Source organism: Cinclus cinclus, chromosome 5, assembly GCF_963662255.1.
Source record: "Cinclus cinclus chromosome 5, bCinCin1.1, whole genome shotgun sequence".
Taxonomy (NCBI): Eukaryota; Metazoa; Chordata; class Aves; order Passeriformes; family Cinclidae; genus Cinclus; species Cinclus cinclus.
The window spans coordinates 71,638,987-71,660,635 of record NC_085050.1 but is presented as its reverse complement, the minus strand read 5'-3'; the positions used below and the strand labels follow the sequence as shown (position 1 = coordinate 71,660,635).

Below are 21,649 nucleotides of genomic sequence, written 5' to 3'. Positions count from 1 at the left end.
GAGTTTGCCAGTCCTGCACCTCCTATCATAGTTTTGTAATATTGCTCTTGTTGGCAGGAGCAGTAACTCAATACCGTGGGAATGCTTCTTGCATGGGGAGATGGAATCAATAATGGGATTTTTCTGGGTCTGATTAATTGTTTTACTTGGATGTTTCACTGGCAAACTGTATTTGTTTACTTTTTCTAGCCCCTTTCTTAGCTGAGGAGCATTATCCTGTAGCAAGGTCCTGCTCAGGATAGCTGAGCACGGGCCGGGGCAGTGATTCTCCCTCTGTACTTGGCATTTGGACACCACACCTTGAGTGCCCTGCCCAATTTTGGGCCCCTCACCTCATGAACAATGTGGAGGTGCTGGAGTACGTCCTGACAAGGGCAGTGAAGCTGGTGAAGGATCTGGAGACCAGGTCCTGTGAGGAGTAACTGAGGGAGCTGAGTGTGTTTGGCCTGGATAAAAAGAAGCTCAGGGGAGACATAACTGGTGTCTGTGACTACCTGAAAGAGACATCTTTCAGAAAACTTAGTACCAAGTAATGGAACTCAAAAAACCCCCTCGACTTGTTACCTAGTAGGTGTATAGGAATGAAGTGATTTGTAAATAGCTGTATGAAATATATCATGCTGTATTTGTTAGCTGGTAACCCTTGTAACATGAACTGAGAAGAAGTCCTGAGCAGTCTGTTGTAGGAGGGTTTTATCACCGTAGCGTAGGGAGATGGCAAGGAGTGAGTAGCAGTGTTATCTGTTCTTCCTAGTTATAAAGGACAGTGGAACAGACTCAGGCTTCCACGTGCGTTGGTTTGGCACGAGCAAAGAGCAGATTGTTTGGTTTGGCTTGTACTCGTTCCCCTGTCCTAGGAGGGTGATGGCGACTGAGGAGGTTGACATGTCCTCATTGTGCTTATAAGGCACTTGGCTTTCCTCTGCTGCGTCCAGCATTTTAAAATACCTAACTACGTGTAAAAAAGCATTTTCCCTTTCCCTGGCAGTGTGCTGCTGTCAGGAACTGTGCATTTAGGATGGCAGTAGGGTTTTTCAGCATAGGTAGAGCTGGTGTTCAAGTGGGTGTTCAGGTGTTGATGCGAGTAGGTTCGGAATCAAGTCAGTGCCTGTTAAAGTGCTTCAGTGGGAGTTGCAGTGTTCATGTGTGCAGTATGAACTCCTGTTATTATGCTTGTTTTTGCAAGCACAATGTAATTTTTGGGAGCTCAAAGTTGGTTCTTAGTCAGCGGTAGCATCTTTGTACCCGATGTCTTGATTTCCGCCTCTAGGTCTCATCAGCATTGATACGAAAGGAATACATGGCATGAATTTGCATGCCCTTTTAGGAGGGAAAAAAGACCTATCTTCTCTATCCTGTTAGCTTATGTGAAAACAAAGCCCCAGAAAATGTTATGCTGAAATCAGACTAGAGAGTTGCAGCTTGAAGGAGGACAACTTGAGCCCTGTAGGTAACTCTCAGACAAGACCTTGCAGTGGAAGTGCTCATAACCACACGAAGCAAAGGGCAGTGGGATTAAGCTGCAGAATGGAGTCCTGTTGTCTGTGATGTAATGCTCTTATTTGTCCTTCCAGCTATGAAGCCGTACGCTCCGGCCTTCATTCTCCTGTGGAGCGCTGTCGGGATAGCGAGGGCTGCCAAAATCGTTGTTGTGCCGCCAATTATGTTTGAAAGCCATCTTTATATTTTCAAGACTCTGGCCTCAGCCTTGCATGACCAAGGTCACCAGACAGTGTTTCTCCTCTCTGAGGGCAGGGAGATCCCTCCATCTAATCACTACAGACTGCAGCGCTACCCAGGGATCTTTAACAGCAGCACCTCGGATGATTTCCTCCAGTCCAAGATGAGGAGTATCTTCTCGGGGAGGCTGACTGCCCTCGAGCTCTTCGATATCCTGGACCACTATTCCAAGAACTGCGACATGATCGTTGGCAACCGAAACCTCATGCGTGCCCTCAAACAGGAAAAATTTGACCTGCTCCTGGTAGATCCCAATGAGATGTGTGGATTTGTTATAGCCCATCTCTTAGGGGTTAAATACGCTGTGTTTTCCACTGGCCTCTGGTATCCAGCAGAAGTGGGCGCTCCAGCTCCCCTGTCCTACGTTCCAGAATTTAACTCGCTGCTCACAGATCACATGAACCTATTTGAGAGGATTAAAAATACTGTTGTTTATCTTATTTCAAGATTTGGAGTCAGTTTTTTGGTTCTGCCAAAATATGAAAGGATAATGCAGAAACACAAGGTTCTTCCAGAACGGTCCATGTATGACTTGGTCCATGGATCCAGCCTGTGGATGCTTTGCACTGATGTTGCTCTGGAGTTTCCGAGACCTACGCTACCCAACGTTGTTTATGTGGGAGGAATCCTAACGAAGCCGGCCAGCCCTCTGCCAGAAGTAAGGTTTGCTGAGTTTTACAGTGATTTCTGTGGTTTCTGCTTCACCTCACGTGATGAGTGGCGGTTTTCAGGTGGGACCGGTTTTGTTGTTGCTTGGTGAAATATTCCCTGGATGTCACTTGATGTGGTGGTGAGAGGAGCTGTTGAATTGGCTGCAAAAAGTCAACTAAATGAATGGTTTTTTTGGGTGCAGAGAGTATTTTGCTTTTGAGTGAGCTGTTTAATGCTGCGCTAGAGGTAAAAGACGGTGCGCTCTGTCCTGGAAATCGCATCAGTAGCTTTTAACTGAACATGGTTTAAAATGAACATGAAGGAGAATGGTTAAATCCTGTTTATGCTGAAAGAAGCCTGCTGATAGGTTATGCTGGGTGACTTCATGGTATTAGTGCCTTATGGTATTTGTTTTTATGCCTCCCTTAGGTTTGATAGTGACTGAGACTAGGAGCATGAAGAGACTGTACCAAGTGAGAAATGGAGATAAGAGTTGACGTAAATGGCACTGTAGCTGCGCTCAGATACAAATTTTTCCTGTGCACGTGCAGGAAATCAGGTTCTGAACTTCAGACTGAAACAGTGGTAGTGACTGGACTGACGCCAGAAATCCTGGATGCGCAGATTAATTATTAAGTTTTACTACCTCAGTGATCTGTTATATCTAAGACTACCTCTGCTGAGCAATACAGTGGTGAGTGACAGGCAGAACAATCTCACAGAAAACCATACCACTTTGACTTCTCTTTGTGTCTGTAAACAAATAAATCTTGACTTGAAGGTGATTTTTAATCACGCTTTTGGCTGGATGATAAAAAAGGACTAGGTAGGCCTGCAGTGATCACCAATTGGCTTCTTAAAGCGGGTCTTCCAGCCCTTGCTTTTTGTTTGACAAGTGCTGTTGTCTGTTCTCCAGGGTGTCAGCAGAGATGATCATAGCTGTGCTGCTTCTAACTGGTTCTTGTCATGTGTGCAGCAACGTGTTGGTGTTGAGGAAGGGTCAGGTATCCTGAGAAAGCTGACTGAAGCTCCCCTTGGCTAAATGTTCATCCCCGTTTTCCCTCCAGGAAAGCTTTGCTGGTTGGATTGAGTTTTTTCTTAGTTTTCCAGATTGATATTTCCTTTTTCTATAAGAGATAAAATGTGTTTGTGTAATCAATTCAGGCAATAGATTAACGTTGTCCGTTTTGAGTCTTTGGATGTTCAGCCTAACAGGAGTGACAGAGACCTTGAAACAGACCTGTAGGTCAAGTAAAAGGGGGCAAATATTTGGTACAGCTGGGGAAAGAAACTACCTATAATTATTTGTGAGCTGAGACATTGTTTGCCTGCTGTTCAGTTTTACCAGGCAATTCATTCTTGTTGTTTGAAACATGAGTTTTCATAGAACGTGAGAGAGGAGCCAAATGAGCATGTTCCACTTGTACCCTGTAATTTGTCCATGCCTGAGCTGTTACACCTATCCCTGTGGTGTACATCTGGGCCGTCAGTTGGTGTTTGCTTGTGTTGTGGACAATTGGGTGGAATTCATTACTTACCCTCTGTCCTGGCAGATGAAAACTGCGAGTGCTGCGGCTGTTCTGTGCTCTTGCTGCATCTCTAAGGCAGCAGCCTTGGCTAATTTATTTCCTGCGGTTTCTAGTTTGGTGCATTAAGGTGAGCCAAAGGCAGAGCTAGTCTGTTTCTGTGCTGTGCTAGACTTGGTGATGCTTCAGCACCTCTCTCAAGTGATTTTCTTGTCTGTGGGCAACCATTAGGAAAGCGAGCATGTAGCTGGACACAGTAGATAAAATTTGCCCACTAAAGATGTTGTTACAAGTCTTTCCTGTGTTGAATTCACCAAAACGACTTGTAAGTAGCCTGGTCTGCTGCAGAAGTGCTGGGGGGGAAAAAAATCGGGGTTATTCTTTCAAGTCTGCAATACCTGCTTAGACTGCCTGGGCACCTCAGTAGTGGCACCCCTGTGTTGTCAGGTTTTCTCTTTTTTTCCTTCCTCAGCAGAAATAACCAATTAGTTTGTTTGGCCTTAGTAGGAATGGCTGCCTATAAGTTAAAAGTTCTAGCTTTGTGTTTGTAGGCAGCATGTTAAAAATGAGAGGCACATAATGACAATTAAGCAGTCAATGAGGAGGTCAGCATCTTCTAAGGTGTTACAGGGTGGCTCTTTCACGGAATGGAGTGGCTCTGTTCCGTGGCTGCTCAGATTCTGCACCTGTTCCTTGAACTTCTTGAAAGAAAAGCTAGAAAAGCACAGCTTTAAAGGTGGCATGTAGCAGTGTGTGCTGAATATTCATGTCCTCTAACAGTGTGTGTGTGAGGGGAAACAAGCCTGACCCGGCTTAGCTGGTCACCTGCGTTAATGTTATTTATTATATATATGCATATATATCTGTAAATACATAACCTGACCCGGCTTTGCTGTCCCATCTGCATTAATACTTCCATCCTGGGGCCCGTCCTCCCTGCTGATCCTGCGCTTAGCCCGTGTCAAGCATGGTTTGGAGCTGCTGCTGAGCTCTGTAGCCATAACGCTGCAGCCCCCGGCCGTGGCACAGGAACTGCGAGCGCCTCTTTGGGCTGCGGCTTGCCCCGGTGCCTCGGCAGGAAGGCTCGGATCCTCCGTCCTGCTGTCCCTCCCAGGCAGTGCCCGGTGTCGGTCCGCGCTTGGCGCAGTATCCCTCGGGAAGTCGCAGTGACCGGCGTGCCAAGGAGGGGGAGCCGGCGGGGAGAGCGGCGGGTCCTTTGGAGGTCACCGCTCTTCCCGGCTCCCTGCGGTGCCTTGCGGCTCCCTCCTCGGCATGGCCGGGTCAGCATTACCTATGTGGGCGGTGGCTCAAGTGCCCGGGATGGAGCGTCCCCCCTTCCCGTCCCTGCTGCGGGGGGATGAAGCTGAGCCCTCCCTGCTGCTCTGCCCTGCCCTGGTGGGAGGGCTGCTGGTGGCTTTGCAAAGCTCTGCATGGGTGGTTTGTGGGAGCCAGCGTGACACGGTCACTGGTTAAACTGGGTTTGGACGGTGCTTCTTGTGCCAAGTGTGCTGTGCTGCTCACTGAAAGAGCACGAGGTGGTTTAGGTGACTTAAACCCACGTGCGCGTGGAATTTTATGAGTTTCTGGGTGATGGGTGCAGAGTCCAGGGTTTGTGTGCTTAATTCGTAAAACTGTGTGTTGAGTTGTATAGAGGACAGTGTCAACGGGGGATTAGCCTTAAAAGGTGAAAAGCTAGAGATGGACTGGTTATATCAAGTCCTTAAGGTCACCAGTGACTTGAACTATTGAGGGTATGGTGTTCCCTGGTGGTGTTTTCCAGATAACTGTTGTTAGCCATTAGAAAAATTGCAGGCTCCTCTGCCTCTTCCTGAGTACTCTTTTCTCCAGAGGGATCTGAATGAAGCTGGTTTTTTAAAGGCTCACACTTTTAAGCAGCAATGGGGAAACCTCAGCTCTGGCATTCCTACCTTGTGACCAGGTTGATGTGTACTAGGCATTAATCAGTGTGATAGAATACATCCCTGAATCAGGGCAGGAAGCAGAGGGGTGCTACAAGCAGCTGCCTTGGGAAATACTCAGTCCCTGAATAAAATAAATGTATGCTGCAGAATAGGGTGTTGTCATTCTGGAGTAATAAGTTGTCCTTACAGCCACAGCTGTCAACAGATGATGACAGGAACTTCCTCACTCCTCCATGGCCATCTCCTGTCTGAGCTCCATACCATGCAGATCAAAGTCTATGCAGTAAACTGGTGGCTTTGAAATACCTTCACTAAAAAGTATTTTGGTGGGATGTTTTTTGTTGTGCGTTGGTTTTCTTCTCTGAGCCTTGCTGATGGTACAATGTTTGCTAGGTGTGCTAGCTGATACCAATGTTTATCCTGAGGAAGAGGTGGAAGAACCAAGAGCTGTTTTACTCCTTAAACCTGGCTTTTCTCCTTTCAGATTCAAGGATGCATCTGTATGCCCTTGCAGGCTGTAGCAGTAGGTTTTTGTGCATGGTGTAGCACCATAATTTTAGTATTATTTTTAAAGTCTGGGGAATGGTTCTTACATACCTCTTTAGACAGTAAATTTCTGGGTGATGTGAAGCAATTCTAGAGCTTTTCCAAAATGCTTGTGATTGGCAGCTAGGGAGGCAAAGAGTCTTTTGAGGATGATGATGATGCAGCACTGTGTAAAATCTGAACTGATAATGTATTTTTTGGTTCTGAAATATATTTAAAAGTTTCTTATCCACCCCGGAATTTGATATTTTGATCCACCGCGTAGTGTTGTATGTGAGCTCTCCAGGTACCTACATTGCTAAAACTTGGCTGCTCCCGTAGGACTGGGTTGGTGAACCATGTCTGTTCTGCTGTACTGCTGTATTTTAAATTTGGGAGGAAATGTGACTCAGCATCTGTCTGTGTAGCACAAGACACGGGGAAAAGGACGCAGGGATGATTTTGGAGCTTGGTTAAATGTCTCCAGTTCAACCTGGGAGGAAGGCAGGTCTTGCAGGTACACGTGCCAGACAGAGCAGGCATCCCATGAGCTGACGAAGGAGCACCCCACCTCCAGCAAGCCTGTGCTCTCCATCAGAGGGAAGGTTTACTTGCTTCGTGGATTACAGTCCAGGCTGGTTCTTGGTTGAATTCCAGCTGTGGTTTGTATTGGGAATGGACAACCGAAGTTCCAGACCTTAGGTGTTGGCTAGGTCAGATGATGAAATCAGAATGCTAAAAGCAAGAGCAGTTAACTTTGATATTTTTATTCACATTAAAAAAACCCCAACACTTTAATAAGCTGTTAACTGGCTTTGTGGGTTTGAGTGTTCTGATTTATCACGCTCACCTAGAAACAAACAAATAAACAAGGTTTAGTCATTTTGGTAACGTGAAGTGATTGAACCAAGTGCCTCTTGCAAATTTTGAGCAATGACCTCCGCAGAGGACAAATAATGAGAGAGTGCTTTTCCCATATTTTTCCCATTTGTAACATAAAAAAGAAGCTGGGGATTTATTTCTAAGAGCGTTCTTTCTTCTTGGCGTTTTTGGAGCACCTCTGAGTTTTTGTACTCTATTCCTCTAATTTGGGAAGTTGGGGTGTGCTCGAAACTGGACAGTTGGGAGTAGCAACCCGAATTGTTAATACTACTGACTTGAAAAAAGTATCTTTAATCAAGACAGCTTTTCAGATTTCTTAGTTGCTTCAAGGTGAAGTGGATAATTTGTTTATGGCTAATACCTTGCTTAGGGGGATAAGGTGTCTCCAGCAAGGGCTTTGCGAGAAGTCATCGTGACCATTCCCAGGCTGTTCAAGGGGGGAGTTCTGCTGGCAGTGTGTTCTGCTGCTCACCCTGACCCAAGGGCAGTCTGGATGAAGGATGCGAGTCTTACACAGGCTCACAAGCAAGCTGATTGATATTAGGCTTTGCAAAGAAACAGTGGTGACTGATGGCCTCTTTATATAAATACGATAAAAAAAAAACCTTGGGTATTGTGTATGTGGGTATATACGCTTTACATGTATTTGTAAATGTGTAAAAAAGGAGGAGGGAGGAGGTAAACCCCAGGAAGAAAGAAAAGCTCTTTTATCTCAAGAGGAAAATGGAGAGGAAATTGCAATTATTAGGGTGAAGGGTTTAATGCTGCAGGTTAGAATTCTATCTGCTGCCATCCACAGAGCTTTGGTGTCATACTAGAACCATAATAGACAAGATTTCCCACCTAAATGAGATTATCATGTGGTTTTACAGCAGGGGTGTATGTCACTATCCTGCAGCACAGAGGTCTGTATCTCAAATGTAGGTTCTTGTTGATTTTCTTAACTGTTATCAGCAATTTAGTTTGAATTCATGTTCTGTAGACAAACTAAGTAAAAACAGTCTCCGTACTTCATTCTGCTTTTTCTTAACTCCTCTAGTGTTTTTGGCCCCATATAGAGCAACTGAGGAGGTTGGTAAAACCTTGGTTTGCATTGCCGTTTGATAATCATCAACTTTTCTGTGCGTGCTTGCAAGTTCATGCTTAGGCAGGTGGTTTTTTGGCTATTTTTTAACACAGTGTTGCCTGTGGGGTAATGCCGGCAGGGTTTTTAAGTGGAGCCCGGCGTCTGAGGATCCCTGTGCTGCGCCCGCTCCTCTCTGCAGTCATTTTAATAACCTCTCCTGAAGGGCAAGCGCCTCGTTTTCCACTCCTCCCATTCATTTGGAAAGCAAGGTTGCTCTTTCCCAGGGTGCTTGCCAGAGGTCTGGTGAGTAATGGATTTTTGCATCAGGGAAGTCCTTGCGCGGCACTTTGCTGTTTGACCTCTGGCTGTGGATAGAGCGCGTTCCTGGAGCTGCACTGGATACGCCTGCGGCTCTAGAGGGGGCTCAGGTACGGGAGCAGAGCCTTGGGGACTGCGTGTCCTTGCTCTGCTTGTGACTGGCAATTTTCTCCCTCTTTTGAGTTTAATGGACTTAAGCTCTCTGTCCCTGGTGGATGCTAAATGGGAAAACACAGTAAAGAAAATATACAACATTTTAGGCACAGGAAAGCGTTGTAAGCCTTTTTTTTTTATACCCTGTGTGTTTGGGAGAAGGCAGACAGTGTGTGTACATTTATAAACAGCAAATAATTAGTGAGAAACGTGGAAGGGAAAAGTTGTCTGTATTTCAGCAGGGCTGAATCAGTGTCCAATATTGAATAACTTCACAGCCTTGTTACATTAATATGTGGTGACTGTTGTTAGTACTGCTTGGGGTTCTGCAGGGAAATAGTTCAGATCTTCAGAGCTTGTTTCCCAACTAGTAGCCAGTTTTTCTTCTTAGCCAGCAAGAAAGCAGGGATTTAGTCCAGTCCGAGTATGATTGATTGTTTAGTGGGCACGAGGAATTGCTTTTGGAGTTAACTTAGTCTGTGTCAGTGTGCATGACAAATTATGGAGAAATTGTGTGAATGTTAACTGCATGCTCTTTTTGTATGGTAGGTCTCATAAATAAAGCCCAGGGAAGAGAGGGATTAACTTTCTATTAATGCAGAGGGAAGTGGGGGCTCGGGAGGCTCCTGGCCTCATTGGGAGCTGCGTGTCTGCTCTTAATTGAAAAGGAACTTAATTAAGACGGATGATATGGAAAGGAGCAAGTCGTGGTAAAACGAGAGAATCGCTTTTGCCTGATGGGCACGGCTTTGAAAAGGCAGGAATTCAGTCAGTGGAAAGCAACCTTGGGGGTGTGACCAAGGCGCTGGGTGATGCAGAGCCAGCAGGAGAAGCTGGGGGTGTGGAGTCAGGGAGGCTGGCTCCATCCTCTGCCTCCTGTGTTCCATGTCCTTTGCTGCTCCGAGCAAATGAAAACTCCTATTTTTGGTTCTAGACTGACTTAAAAATTCATGGCAAGTAAATACAAAGAGCTTACTTTGCCTGGAGTGGTAGTTACTGTGATTTTGCTGTGAAATTCTGGGTTTTTTATTACTTTCAGGTTGTATGATACGATCCTGTTTGTTTTGTGATAGTGAAGGTTGCATAAGGGCGCCTGTGTGACCTTAGGTCACCTGTTTTGGATGTGTTGTGTTAGTAAAATCTGAAATAAAAATGTATTAATACAGGATTTCAATATGTCACATCAGAGAAGTGCTATTGAGAGGATGGCAGGCAAGTTTGGACACGCAGAAAAATAATGGTTTTACCTCTGTTTATCAGTGACAATCTCCTTTCTGAAGATGGCTTAATGTGGCTTCTTCTGTTAAAGTTGATCTCGTTATGTCCACTCTAAGCAAGCAGCGTTTTGTAGGAGAAGTTGCATAGGATGCCTGTGCTGTGCCTTGGGGTAAGGGTGGTTTGCAACCATACCCGAAGAACAGGCGTTTGTGCTATTGCACATTTGAATGGAGCAGCTGAGCAGGGGAAGCTTCGGATATTGCGCCGGGTTATGTTTGTATTTGTGCACTTTGTTTATGTGAAACAAAGCTCAGTATTAGGCACCGCTGGTTACTGCCAGCTGGGCCCTCACTGCCTGCTCACAGCTGTGTGTTCAGCACCCGGGCCTGCAGAGAATGGCTAATCAGAAAACCAGGCAGAACAAAGCCCACACAGTGGGGCTGGCACAATAGCATTCCTGTCTCACATGGGTCAAAAGATGGATTTTATTTCTTTATTCCTCCCTCCTCGCTCCTATAGTACAGCACAGATCAATAAGTGCTTCTTCTCCCTATGTGAGCACAGAATCCTGTACTATTTCTTCCAAAGGACATGCATTTGCACGGAACTTGCACAGAAACAAGCAGAGACCCGACAGGGTTGGGCACAGTGCTCTAAGTGGAGATCCTTAATTTTTCTGTGCTTTAGTGCGCACTTTTTATTCGTTTTAAAAACAACTTCTATGGAAATGGTATTTAATATAGGTATTGAGTGGTATTTGCATTATTATTTTTAAACCATTTAAGTGAAAATTTGAACTGGCTATAATATGTGTATTAGGTGATCCGGTGTTGTGCATGTGTATCAAGCCGTAAGTGGGTGAAACGAAATTGAGCTGGGAAATGTAGCTCCCAGTTGAGTTCAGAATATGGTGTATTAGACTTGCTAGGCCTACACGTTTAAGGGACGTGATGTACGCAAGCTCTGAGTGTGTTCTGATTCTTGGTTAGAATTTCTGCTGCAGGTTTTGCTTTGTCAACTTGATTGAGGTTTAGGGGTTATAATCCCTTAAGGTTTGATTGCTTGTTTTGAAGGGAAAAGCCAGATCCCCATTTCTGAGTCACTGCTAGGTTTGTCAGGTTGGCAATGTAGCATCAACAAGGCCATGTTGTCTCTTGGCTGTAGACAGAAAAGCCCTTGCCTGGATTTAAAGAAAACCTGAAAATTACTTCTATTTGGGGCTGAGGGAGAGGGTTAGATGTTGTCTTCCAGTCATTGAAAGACCCATTTAAAGAAATGCGTGTCCTCATGATGGGTACCACAAGTTTGCATTCACTTCTCAATTCTGTGCTCAGTTCAAGTTTAAACTAGAACTTGAGGAAGGCTCAAAGCAGCTCATCATGTAAGAAACACCCTCCCCTGATATTTTTCCTTTAGGGTATTTTCCTCCAGAATGGTCCTTTGCTTTTCCTAAAATCATCCTGAGTTTACCAGAAACCTGCAAATCCCTTGCAGTGGACAGAAGGAGGTGGCTGTGGTGCCAGCCAGGGTCTGTGAAGTGCTGCCTGGTCAGGGAGTGCTGATTTTAAAGAGGGCAGCTCTAATGACTCATCCTGACTAAGTGCCTTTTCATGCAGGGCTGGGGCAGAATGTGCTGGAGGTCAAAAGTGTAAGTGGATTTAAGGGGAAGAAAGGGGTGAATTCATGGGGGATGAACTTGGGTGGTGAAGCTCCAAGGTTTGGAGGTTTTTTTTGGTGGTTTTTTTTTTTTTTTTTTTAGGTTCCTCGAGGGTTCTGTGGGGATGCTAGGGCTAATATAGCCCTAGAGTGGGAAGGTAGGAAGGTCATGGAAGGCTGCTGAAACTGTAGGCAGACAAAATTGTTCTGTGGCATCGGTGTGTGCTTTTCCAGTGTTCAGGTTCTGTGAGCGTTGCTTGCAGATTCTCTTTTGTAAACATTAGGAGTGTAAGATGAACAAATTAAATGACATCCATTGTCGTAGTGCTGAAGTACTCAGTCCCTTCCAGAGAATGTGCCAAGAGCACAGCTTCCTCTTTATCTGCTCTTCATACAGCTACACCTTGTATACTACACAAAGAACAGGCAAAATACAGAAAATGCTATGGCTTTATGCCATGGCCTGGCTGATTGCACCAGGACATTCAGGTGTGTCTTAAAACCAAAGGCCTAGGAATGCCCTCACATGGATTGAATTTCAGTTCATCTTAGACTTAGAAATTCTGTGCAAAGAGACTGTCACAGAAATAATTATAATAAGTTCAAGGAACCTGAGAAAAATGGACTCAACCAGGTCAGACTCGGGGAGCTGTAAGAGGATTCAGTGTAAGTTCCCTGTTTTCCCCTGCCTAGATTTTACCCAGCTCCCTACATTTGCAGTGATCCCATTCAATCAAGGCTGTGTTATGCCACCAGTGACAGATGTTTGCAAGAAGAAGCCTGGTCCTGACAAATCTGTAGTTGGTTTTCTGCCGCCTGTGCACAGTGGTGGTGTCCAGCACCTGTCTGGGTGAGCAGGTTGGAAAAGGGCTGCAGGTCAGAGGGCAGGTAGGTGATCCTTCTTGCTGACAGCACCATGGAAAGCGGAAGTAAAATCTGGGCTAGGAAGGAACTTTTGACCTGATGTCAAAATACAGCAAGCTGAGATCAGACTCTGGGTCTTGCTGAGGCTGGCACTGGGCAGTTTTGACCCTGAGGAATTAATTGCATTCTTCCTAATTAGCATGCTAAAAGAAACTCAAAGGACATCATCAGGTTCCTCTGCTTCTGCTTTGGCCCGGTATCATCCAGCTCTGGTCTTGATATTAAGGTTCTGTTGATACAACCTATTTTATTTTCCAGGGCTTTTATGTAATCCCATTTAATATGACGAGCAAATGCCATGCTTTCAGCTTTGATGGTAGGATCTTGTCTTGCCTGTCAAGACTTGAACTGCATCTTTGTCCATGTTGTCTTCCACTGAAGCAGTGAGATTACCTTTAAAGGGGAGGATTACAGAGGCTTGGCTATGAAAGCACCATAACACAGGGCAGGTTGCTTGCCTGTTCTGCAACAAAATGCTCAAGTCTGTAGGTGACAGAGTCAACTTCCTTTTTTTAAAAAGTTATTATTCCTCTCTGCAAAATTTTAAGGACTTAGCTGCTGTTTATTACCATACGTCCAGATGTTTTGAATGCTCTTTTAGAAGTTCCTTCACAGGGAAATATTTGTACCTCCTCTGTGCTTCTATAATGAAGTGTAATTGTCAGCGTGTGAAAACATCCGATCTGTGAAGCGTCCCAGACTCTCATTAGGCACAGAGGAGCCGTGGCATTGGGAGCCAGTTCTCAGCTAGAGCAGGCTCATCTCCAGCAGCACCAGTCATGTGTCTGGCCAAGGGGAGCTAGTCTCAGGTAGGACCTTCTGATGCCAGGATGACCCAGGATTATTCTCTGTCGCTTTCCAGGGATCAAACTGAGGCTGAGTAGACCACTCTGTGACTTTTTCCTCTATGAAAATGCAAGTGGTACTTGATATTTATCCTGTTTCCCCCCCAGTTTGCAGATACCTGGCGCTTTTGGGTGCCTTCTATTGGGCCCTGTATAGGTAGTCTACGTGCAGTTTATTTTGACTTTCCATTTGGTGTGACGGACCTGGCATTGCTGAAGACCCAACCAGTTAAGGCTAAAATGAACAAAGCAGGAAGCACCTTGAACTTTGACACCAGGTTCCTTGTCCTGTTCAGCTTTGGCTTTCCAAACCCTATCCCTGCCAACTCAAGTAGTGTCTGGATATTCCACCTGTCCCTGTTTCTGACTCAAGTGTGTTGCTTTTTTTTTTTTTCTTTTTTTTTTTTTTTTTAACCTCTTTGTTTGTCTTCATGCCACCTTTGCTGGATTCCTGCTCATCAGCATGGATCATGCTTGAGCTTGGAGGAAGTGGTGCTGGAACATGTTCTCCCAAGCCTGTCTTTCTAGGTCTGTATCTTGTGGGATTGTTCCAGGTCTCTCAAGAGGCTGGAGGTGGTTTTCTTGAAGCCCAGGAGATGCTGCTGTCATCTGCTATGTTGCCTTCAAGTGTCTTGAATTCCATTTCAGGGTAACTGCAGGCAAGGCTGCCCTGACCTTTGCATCCCATGATCTGCCATGTTGCTATGTTTGAGAGCCAGCACCAACACCTTGTTTGTGGCTTGCTGAGCGCCTCTGTCAGGCAGGTGTCTTCAAGAAGGCACTCTGGAAACATCCAGTAATCTCCCCCTCTGGCTGTGTGACTGCCCTGTGAAGACCAGGGCCTGTGAGTATTGGGCTTTGCAGAATGGTTTGTCCTAGAGCCCACAAAAAATTCTTCTCACTTGAGCTTTAAACAGCTGATGGGAAGAACTTGAAGATGTAACCAGTTGAAGCGCTACAGTATAATGACATTTGCAGTATGCCTTAGGTCCTGAAGTAAGATTCAAGGACGAGCTTTAAATAAATCACAAAAGCACTTGGAAACTTTGGTGTCAGAAGTTCAGCCCCTAATATATGATTCAGCTTCAAGGCAGGTCAGAGCCACTTCCCCTCCTTTGCCTTCTCCCTTTCCTCTCACATGAACAAAAAAAAAGGAAAAAGAATGCATTGGAAAGGAAGAAACTGTGGATTTTAAAGAAAATGGAATGTTTTTTGCTTTGCAGCGGAGAGCAGTGCACAACCCCCAGTGCAGTGTGCTGGGTGTTGTGCTTGAATGGGATAGCACGGCGTTACTCTGTTACTGTCTGCCCTCCTGTTTGTGACCAGGACAAGAGGCACTTTGTGAGCAGGGCTCTTCGTTGGCTCTTTGCTTGTTTCCTATTGCTGCACTGGTAAACTTGACAAGCCTGGAATTAAACCATATCCTGTGAAACAGAAGATAAGCTTCTTGTGGCTGATCTGTCAGTGGTAGGATTTTTTTGTTTGTTTCCACTGCTAACATTTTTGTTAGCTAAAACACGGCGTTTAAATCTGTGCTTTAAGGAGTAAAGACTGTGTTCTCTTTATTCTAGCAGTAGAAACTGACAGTGTCTTTACAAGCTCTGTCATTAAGTTGTGTTTATTCCTTTTATATAAATGAAAGCAAAGCAAGGCTTTTGAAGCACTCCCACTTAGCTAAAGGCTGGATATGACACAGCTGAGTCCCAGGCTTCATTCACACTTCTGTGCAGGGTTTCCAAGCTGATACTATGAGATGGCTCTGTTTATGTTCTGAGTTAAAATGCAGCCTGCTAGCTTGTGAATGTGCGTCAACTGATCAGGTAAGGAGGGACAAATTGTCTTAAGCTGCTGGTGGTTAATACTAAAGCTAAAACAAACTCAGAAGGGTTTTGCTGTTGGTGACCTCTGCCCTGGATTCCGAATCGTGAGCCATTGTTCTCCGTGACTCCTAGAAGGTTCGGCGTTTGTCAAACTTGGCTTCTGAAGCCACAAAGGCACCAACCAGTGCTCTTTGCTAAAGCCACGTTGGCTTAGTGTGGCTGTGCTTTGCCTCTGCAGCTTCAGTGTGAACTTTGCTTTCCGCAGGATCTCCAGGCGTGGGTGAGCGGCGCTCACGAGAACGGCTTTGTCCTCGTCTCCTTCGGCGCTGGAGTGAAGTACCTGTCGGAAGACATCGCCAATAAGTTGGCGCAAGCCCTGGCGAGGCTGCCCCAGAGGGTTATCTGGAGGTGAGGGCAGTGTGGGAGGCACTTGGGGTGGTTTGGAGCGTGCTTGGTTTCCGCTGGAGTTGCGGCAGCTGGAGTTGAGACAGCCTGGGTGGCACAGGTGATGTGGCGCTCGTGAGGAACACTTGGCACAGAAATACTGCAGTATCTTGGTAATAAGGAGAAGCAGTGATTTGCTGTGGCAGAATAAAGTATGTGTTTGTATCCTTGAAAAGACTGGAGACAGTGAAAACAAGCTGAGATTGTAACATTTGGGATATACTGCCGCTATTTTTGATGGAGGAAGTACCCCAGGGCTCAAAAATTGATCCTGATGATGAGAAGCCTCTCCTTCCTTCTTCTCATTCCCTTGCTCTTCTAGGCCCCTTTTCCTCTTTTATGTGTAAACACAGGCTTTGATTGTTTATTTTGCCCCTTGCTCTTATGTGAGAAACTGAAGGAATAGAAATTTTCAGGTGTCTCCATCAGTAAGAAGCATTCTTAGGTCTGAAAACATCTTGAGTGGTGCTCACATCTCCCTGTAAAAATCTAAGAGCTATTTAGTCAGCTCTGCTTTGTCTCAAGCCTTGCTGATACAATTTGGTGGAGTTGATGTGAACCAATTTATTCACATGATCAGTGTCTTTACACCTTGTGTGGATGTCTCACAACCCTGCCACACTCTAGGAGTTGTAGTAACAGTTTTGGTGGCCTGTTGCCCACAATATTTTGGGGAATGCCCTTGCTGCTGCTGCTGTGTAGTTCAAGAATCAAATCCCACTAATGAGCAGGAAAAATGGTGATTTTTAGGCTATGGCACAGAATCTGTGGTAGTAAAGGTAATATCAGCTGTTTTGGCTAGAGCCACTGTTTCCTTCTAAATCCCACAACACTGCTTGGTTTCTAATTAATGATGCCACTTTATCTTACTGCTTTTCTTCTGTCCTTTTATTGTGTCTTCCCTGGAATATGCTCCTTTAGGAAGCATCCCCTTTTTGTTGTAAAAAAATCAAGAGGATTTTTCTTGAGGATACATCAATGCCAATCCAACCATTTTATTTAAGGCCTTCTGTAAAAATTTTGGTGTTTACCCACCAGTTAAATGTAACTTGGGAGTTTTTTGGGCGTCTGGGGTTTGGTTTTGTTCCTCAGATCATGGACCTGTATGTTGGACAGAAAAGTGGTGAGTACTGTTTGGCAGTCTTAATGTCACGATGCTAAATCAAAGGGTTTTTTTAGTTTTTTTTATGCCCTTCTGGCTAGGAAGAACAAACCAGCAATGGAGTTAGTTGCTTTTGTATAACTTAGCATAAATAATTTAGGCTTTTTTGACATGGAGCAGTACAAGCCAATTGCCAAGATGTATGTCTCGATTAATCGTGCATGTGGACCTGATGCTTCCTGAAGTTGCAGTTCCAGTCCTCTCTAATGAACAAAACAGCTCAAGCTTTTAGCAGTTACTTTGGAGGGTTTGATAACTGTTTGCATTTGATATTACTGGTTTAGGTTTTCAGGAAACAAACCAAGGAATTTGGGCAACAATACCAAGCTGATCGAATGGTTACCACAAAATGACCTCCTTGGTGAGTATCTGTTTCCATTATTTGTTGCTTGTTCTCACTTGAGTTCAGTTTGTTCTTTCATAAATGCTCCACTGAATTAGCAGTTATTATAAAGACAGGATAATTTCTGTCATGCCAGTTACGGAGCAAGGAGATCAAATTAGGATCTGAAGGGACAGTTGAGCACCTCTCTGTTGTCTTTTCCGGATACAAATTTCATGGTTTCCCTAAGTTCTAATACTGTTCATGGAGGAGTAATGAAACTGAGCATCAGAATAAGTTTTAGGAGTCTGTAAATACTGGTTTATAAATACGAGGCAGTTGGGCAGATATTTGCCAATACAGAAGCTGATAGCCTTTCTGTTGAACTGGGGTGCTTCAGGTTCTCTGGGAGAAAAGAAACTTGGTTTTTAGTTTTTCTTCCCTTTCGAAGGGTACCTGAGCACTTAGCATATCTGAGAGGACACAGAGTATTTGACTACTTCTGGGAGACCTGGATGTTTGTGTGCTCCCAGAACAGCTCCGATGGGAGCTGATGAGTGCATTAAGCATCAGTGTGCATGTGAGCTGGAGAATTTCCCATAACTTAGTGGTTAGGCAGATAGTTATCTGCCTAAAGCAGGTAGTTTTGTTTTGGTTACTGGATTGCTCTGAGGCAGGCTGCTTTTTCCATCGCGTGAGGCTCTTGCTGTGGTTGTCAGGTCTTGCTAACCTCAAGTAAAGCATGTGAAGCTTTTGGGAGAGTGTGACATCAGTTATCCTCCCATTTTAAAAAGTTATATTCCCTACAAGAGCGTGCTCCCCCTTGCTCCCCTGTACTGCTGAACCTGCTGGAGTCCCCACCTGCAGCTCCTCGGGAGTAGGCAATGCGTATTAATTACTCCATTAATCATTTTACGTGACTCCTACACATGAGAGTTTTCTTTGCTTTGGCTGCTCTCTCTCTCCCTGTGTATAAGGAAAGGATTTAATGTATGAGGAATTTCAACAGAGTGGGTTTAGGTAGAACTTCAGAACAAGCTGCAGTAATTTTTCCCTGCCTGAGTTGCAGTCATAGGAACACGGTGGTAAATTTGTCAGACCCAGGTGCTTCAATAGCTTAATGTAGAGGAGTCAGAAGTGTGTTTGATAACTTTCATACCTCTTGTGGTTCCAGGTCACTCTAACATTAAAGCTTTCCTCAGTCACGGAGGCTTGAACAGCATTTTTGAAACCATGTACCACGGGGTCCCAGTGGTGGGTATTCCCCTCTTTGGAGACCATTACGATACCATGACCCGTGTGCAGGCCAAAGGGATGGGAATACTGCTCAACTGGAAGACCATGACTGAGGGTGAACTGTACGAAGCTCTAGTGAAAGTTATTAATGACCCCAGGTACGGAATGAGCGACTGTTTGTACGTGAATATGGGTATGAAACCTTTGTGCAGTGGTAACAGCCCCGCATTGTCTTTTGTGTGCACGGTTGAGGCAGGTCTGAGTGTTTGTCCCATTGCCCAAGATTACCCAACATCTGAGGTTTCTGTGTGGGTGATGGGCTCGTTGCTCAGCACCAAAACTCAGTTGTCTCATTTGCTCTTGGTAGCAGTTGCCATGCGGAGGGCACAGAGGTTATGGAAACAAACCTGTCCTGACTCACTCCGTGTTGCAGACGAGGGTCCCTTTGTGTCTGTCTTGATGACTCCCCATGAGCAGCCTGGCTGTAGTGCTGCTTGCAGGGCCTGGAGCCAGATACATGTGCATGGTTTGGGTTGTAGCTAAAATAGGGGGTATTCAGAATGAGTGACTCTAAGTTCTGTGATTGCATTATAAAAAATAGTATGCAAGATCTCACTCTCCTGTTCCGGCTCACAATACCTCTCATATCCAGATGAGAAGTAGTGAAGGGTTAGCTGGCAGTATACTGTGTTGGGCTAACCCTGATTTTGGAGTGTGATGCTGTTGATGCTTCTTGCTTGCATGGGAGTTGAGTCTTTCTGGGAAAGGAGATTGCTGTGACAGAGAGGGGGAATGTTGATCGTGACCTCGATAACATCAGTTGCGTCACCTTCCCCTTGTGCAATTATCCTTGGTGTAGAGAGGCGAGTCCTGTGTAAATAACCTGTCAACCCTGCAGACAGGGGTGCAAGAATTTGTCAGCATCAGCTGCCGGGGTGAAAAACCTAAAGTTTTGGGTGAAACTCCAGACCCGGGTGGAAATGGTTTATTGCAAAATCAACCCCGGGGTTCACGCTCTTGTGCGTTTCTGTGGTAATTGAGTTGCACAATGCTGTGAGATGACAGCTTTTCCTTTCTTCCTTGTCTGCTTTCCTCCCCCAGCTACCGGCAGCGGGCGCAGAGGCTGTCGGAGATCCACAAGGACCAGCCCGGACACCCGGTGAACCGGACTGTGTACTGGATCAGTTACATCCTGCGCCACAACGGAGCCCAGCATCTGCGTGCTGCTGTTTACAGCATCTCCCTCTTTCAGTACTTCCTACTGGATATTGCCTTGGTCCTGCTGGTGGGTGCTGCCTTACTTTACTGTGTTCTGGCCAGGATGGCAAAGGTCATCTGCAAGCAGAGCAAGCATCTCTGGTCCAGTGACAAACATAGCGCTGTTAATGGACACTACCAGAACGGGATCCCCAATGGCAAATATAGAAGAAATGGCCACATTAAGCATGAAAAAAAGGTGAAATGAGCCAACAGCCCCATGTAAAGTAGTAATGAATCAGATCAGTAATCGAATTTTATCGCTGTAACTTAGTCTAACAACTACTTAAAACCTCAATAAGCAGTTCTAACACTCCCCTTCAGTATGTAATATTATGTGACAAAACTCTATGGAACTAAGAGAAGTCTTTAAAAAAAAAAAAAGGCAAGCACAACCTAAAATGGAAAATATTTTATTCTTAATACTGATGCAGAGAGGTTATTTTGGCACTGAAGTTTTTAGAAGCCTTAATTCTCTAAAGTTCTATACGATGACCGTATTTATGAATTTTCAGCTTTTAAAAGCTCAGTGTGTGTGTCCCAAATGACGAGAGGTTTCTTTTTATTTGCTGAAGTGTTCTCTTATTATTTTTTTAATTATTTTAATATCTCCATCCTTTTAGCTGAGAGAACTCTATAGTGCTAGTTCTGTGTTTCCTTTGTGGAAGGTTCAATCTGTTGTGTAAGAATGCTGTCTAAAACACAAATTATTTCCCCCAGTCGTTATGCAAGAAATAGCAAGTTGTGGACTGAGAAGACAGATGTTAAAACAAAAAAAAAAAAAGAAATAATCTTAATGAGCACTGAAGAAAAAAGGCAAAAATATGTACTCGTTTTACTGATAAAGCTGCATGACTCTTCTGCTCGCTACCAGTACTTTGGAGACAAGGGTTCTGAGTAAGTCTACAGTGTGTCCTAACTTTAACTGAGACAAAATTTTATTTGTCACATTTCTCTGCATTACAGAATTTATGTCACGAAAACATTAGGGAGTCTTATTTCAGATCCAAATACAGCTGTGTGGGAAGTAGATTTTCATAATTAAGAAAAAACGAGCGAAACAACAGCAGCAAAGTAAGAGAACTCATAAAAACCTAGCCCTGTGCTTAGTGCTGAAGGTTTTGTTATGGCCCAGAGCTGTGCAGACTCGAACCACTCCTTGGGGTTTGTTTCAAGGGAACAGCCCCCACACAGCGCTCCCCCCATACCCCCACAGTTGAATGTCTTTCCTGTTAATTCTCATTAAGTTCTTTCTGAATCGCAGTGTTGTAGATGTTCTTTCAATGGTTGTATCTGAAAAAAAAAAAAGAAAGCAAAACAAATATTACCTTCTATTAGTCTGGGCCACGCAATCCATGTTCCGCCTAGTTGCCAATAGGAATTCCGCGCTGCGGGCGGTCTCTGGCCGTCCTGCCCGGGGCTGGTGGATGTGTGGGGTGAGTCCTGGCCACCTGGAGTGCAGAGGTGGCCCTGTGTCCCCCTGCCTCCAACCATCTCCTTCAATCATTGTCGCTGACACGGGACGCTGGCGGCGGTGTGTGCTCCGAGGGCGGGAATGCCGGGCGTGGAATCGTTGCTGCCCTGCTTGAACCAAAGTTGGCAACTATGAAGTTTTATTTCCATGTCATTCTGTTTACTTGGAGTTTGCACTACACACGTTGTGAGTGTACGGTTTTATTTATTTGTGGTCGGAGGTGCCGTGGCTGGAAGAGAAAGGAGGGAGGCCCATTTTGCCTTGTGATGCTCACTAACCTGGGAGGAGTTGGGATGATGGCGGGGTGCTGAGCTCATCTTCATACACAGTGATGTGATATTCCATCACCATTCCATCAGGAGCCTCGGTCCTACAGCAATAAGTAACAGTGCAGATACGTTTCTAATACGCAGGGCAGCTACTCGTGCTGCTCTCTGAATACTTGAAGAAAAAAATGGTATTATGAATATAAGCCTCTTAGTCATACCTTTTTACAATCTCGCAGCCC

General features: G+C 45.1%; 1 protein-coding gene across 1 annotated transcript; it reads left to right on the top strand.

The window, feature by feature from the left end:
* Positions 1–1,576: 1,576 nt before the first annotated feature.
* UGT8 (UDP glycosyltransferase 8) lies at positions 1,577–21,343 on the top strand. The gene is made up of 5 exons (XM_062494023.1): positions 1,577–2,398; positions 15,512–15,654; positions 17,137–17,213; positions 18,349–18,568; positions 19,512–21,343. The coding sequence occupies exons 1-5, from the start codon at positions 1,577–1,579 to the stop codon at positions 19,873–19,875; spliced, it is 1,626 nt and encodes a 541-aa protein (XP_062350007.1). The 3' UTR covers positions 19,876–21,343.
* The last annotated feature ends 306 nt before the right edge of the window (positions 21,344–21,649 follow it).

Coding starts and splice junctions, on each gene's coding strand:
- UGT8 (XM_062494023.1), top strand. CDS start 1,577: ATGAAGCCGTACGCTCCGGCCTTCATTCTCCTGTGGAGCGCTGTCGGG. Junction 15,655..17,136: donor CCCCAGAGGGTTATCTGGAG/GTGAGGGCAGTG, acceptor TTACTGGTTTAG/GTTTTCAGGAAACAAACCAA. Junction 17,214..18,348: donor ACCACAAAATGACCTCCTTG/GTGAGTATCTGT, acceptor TTGTGGTTCCAG/GTCACTCTAACATTAAAGCT.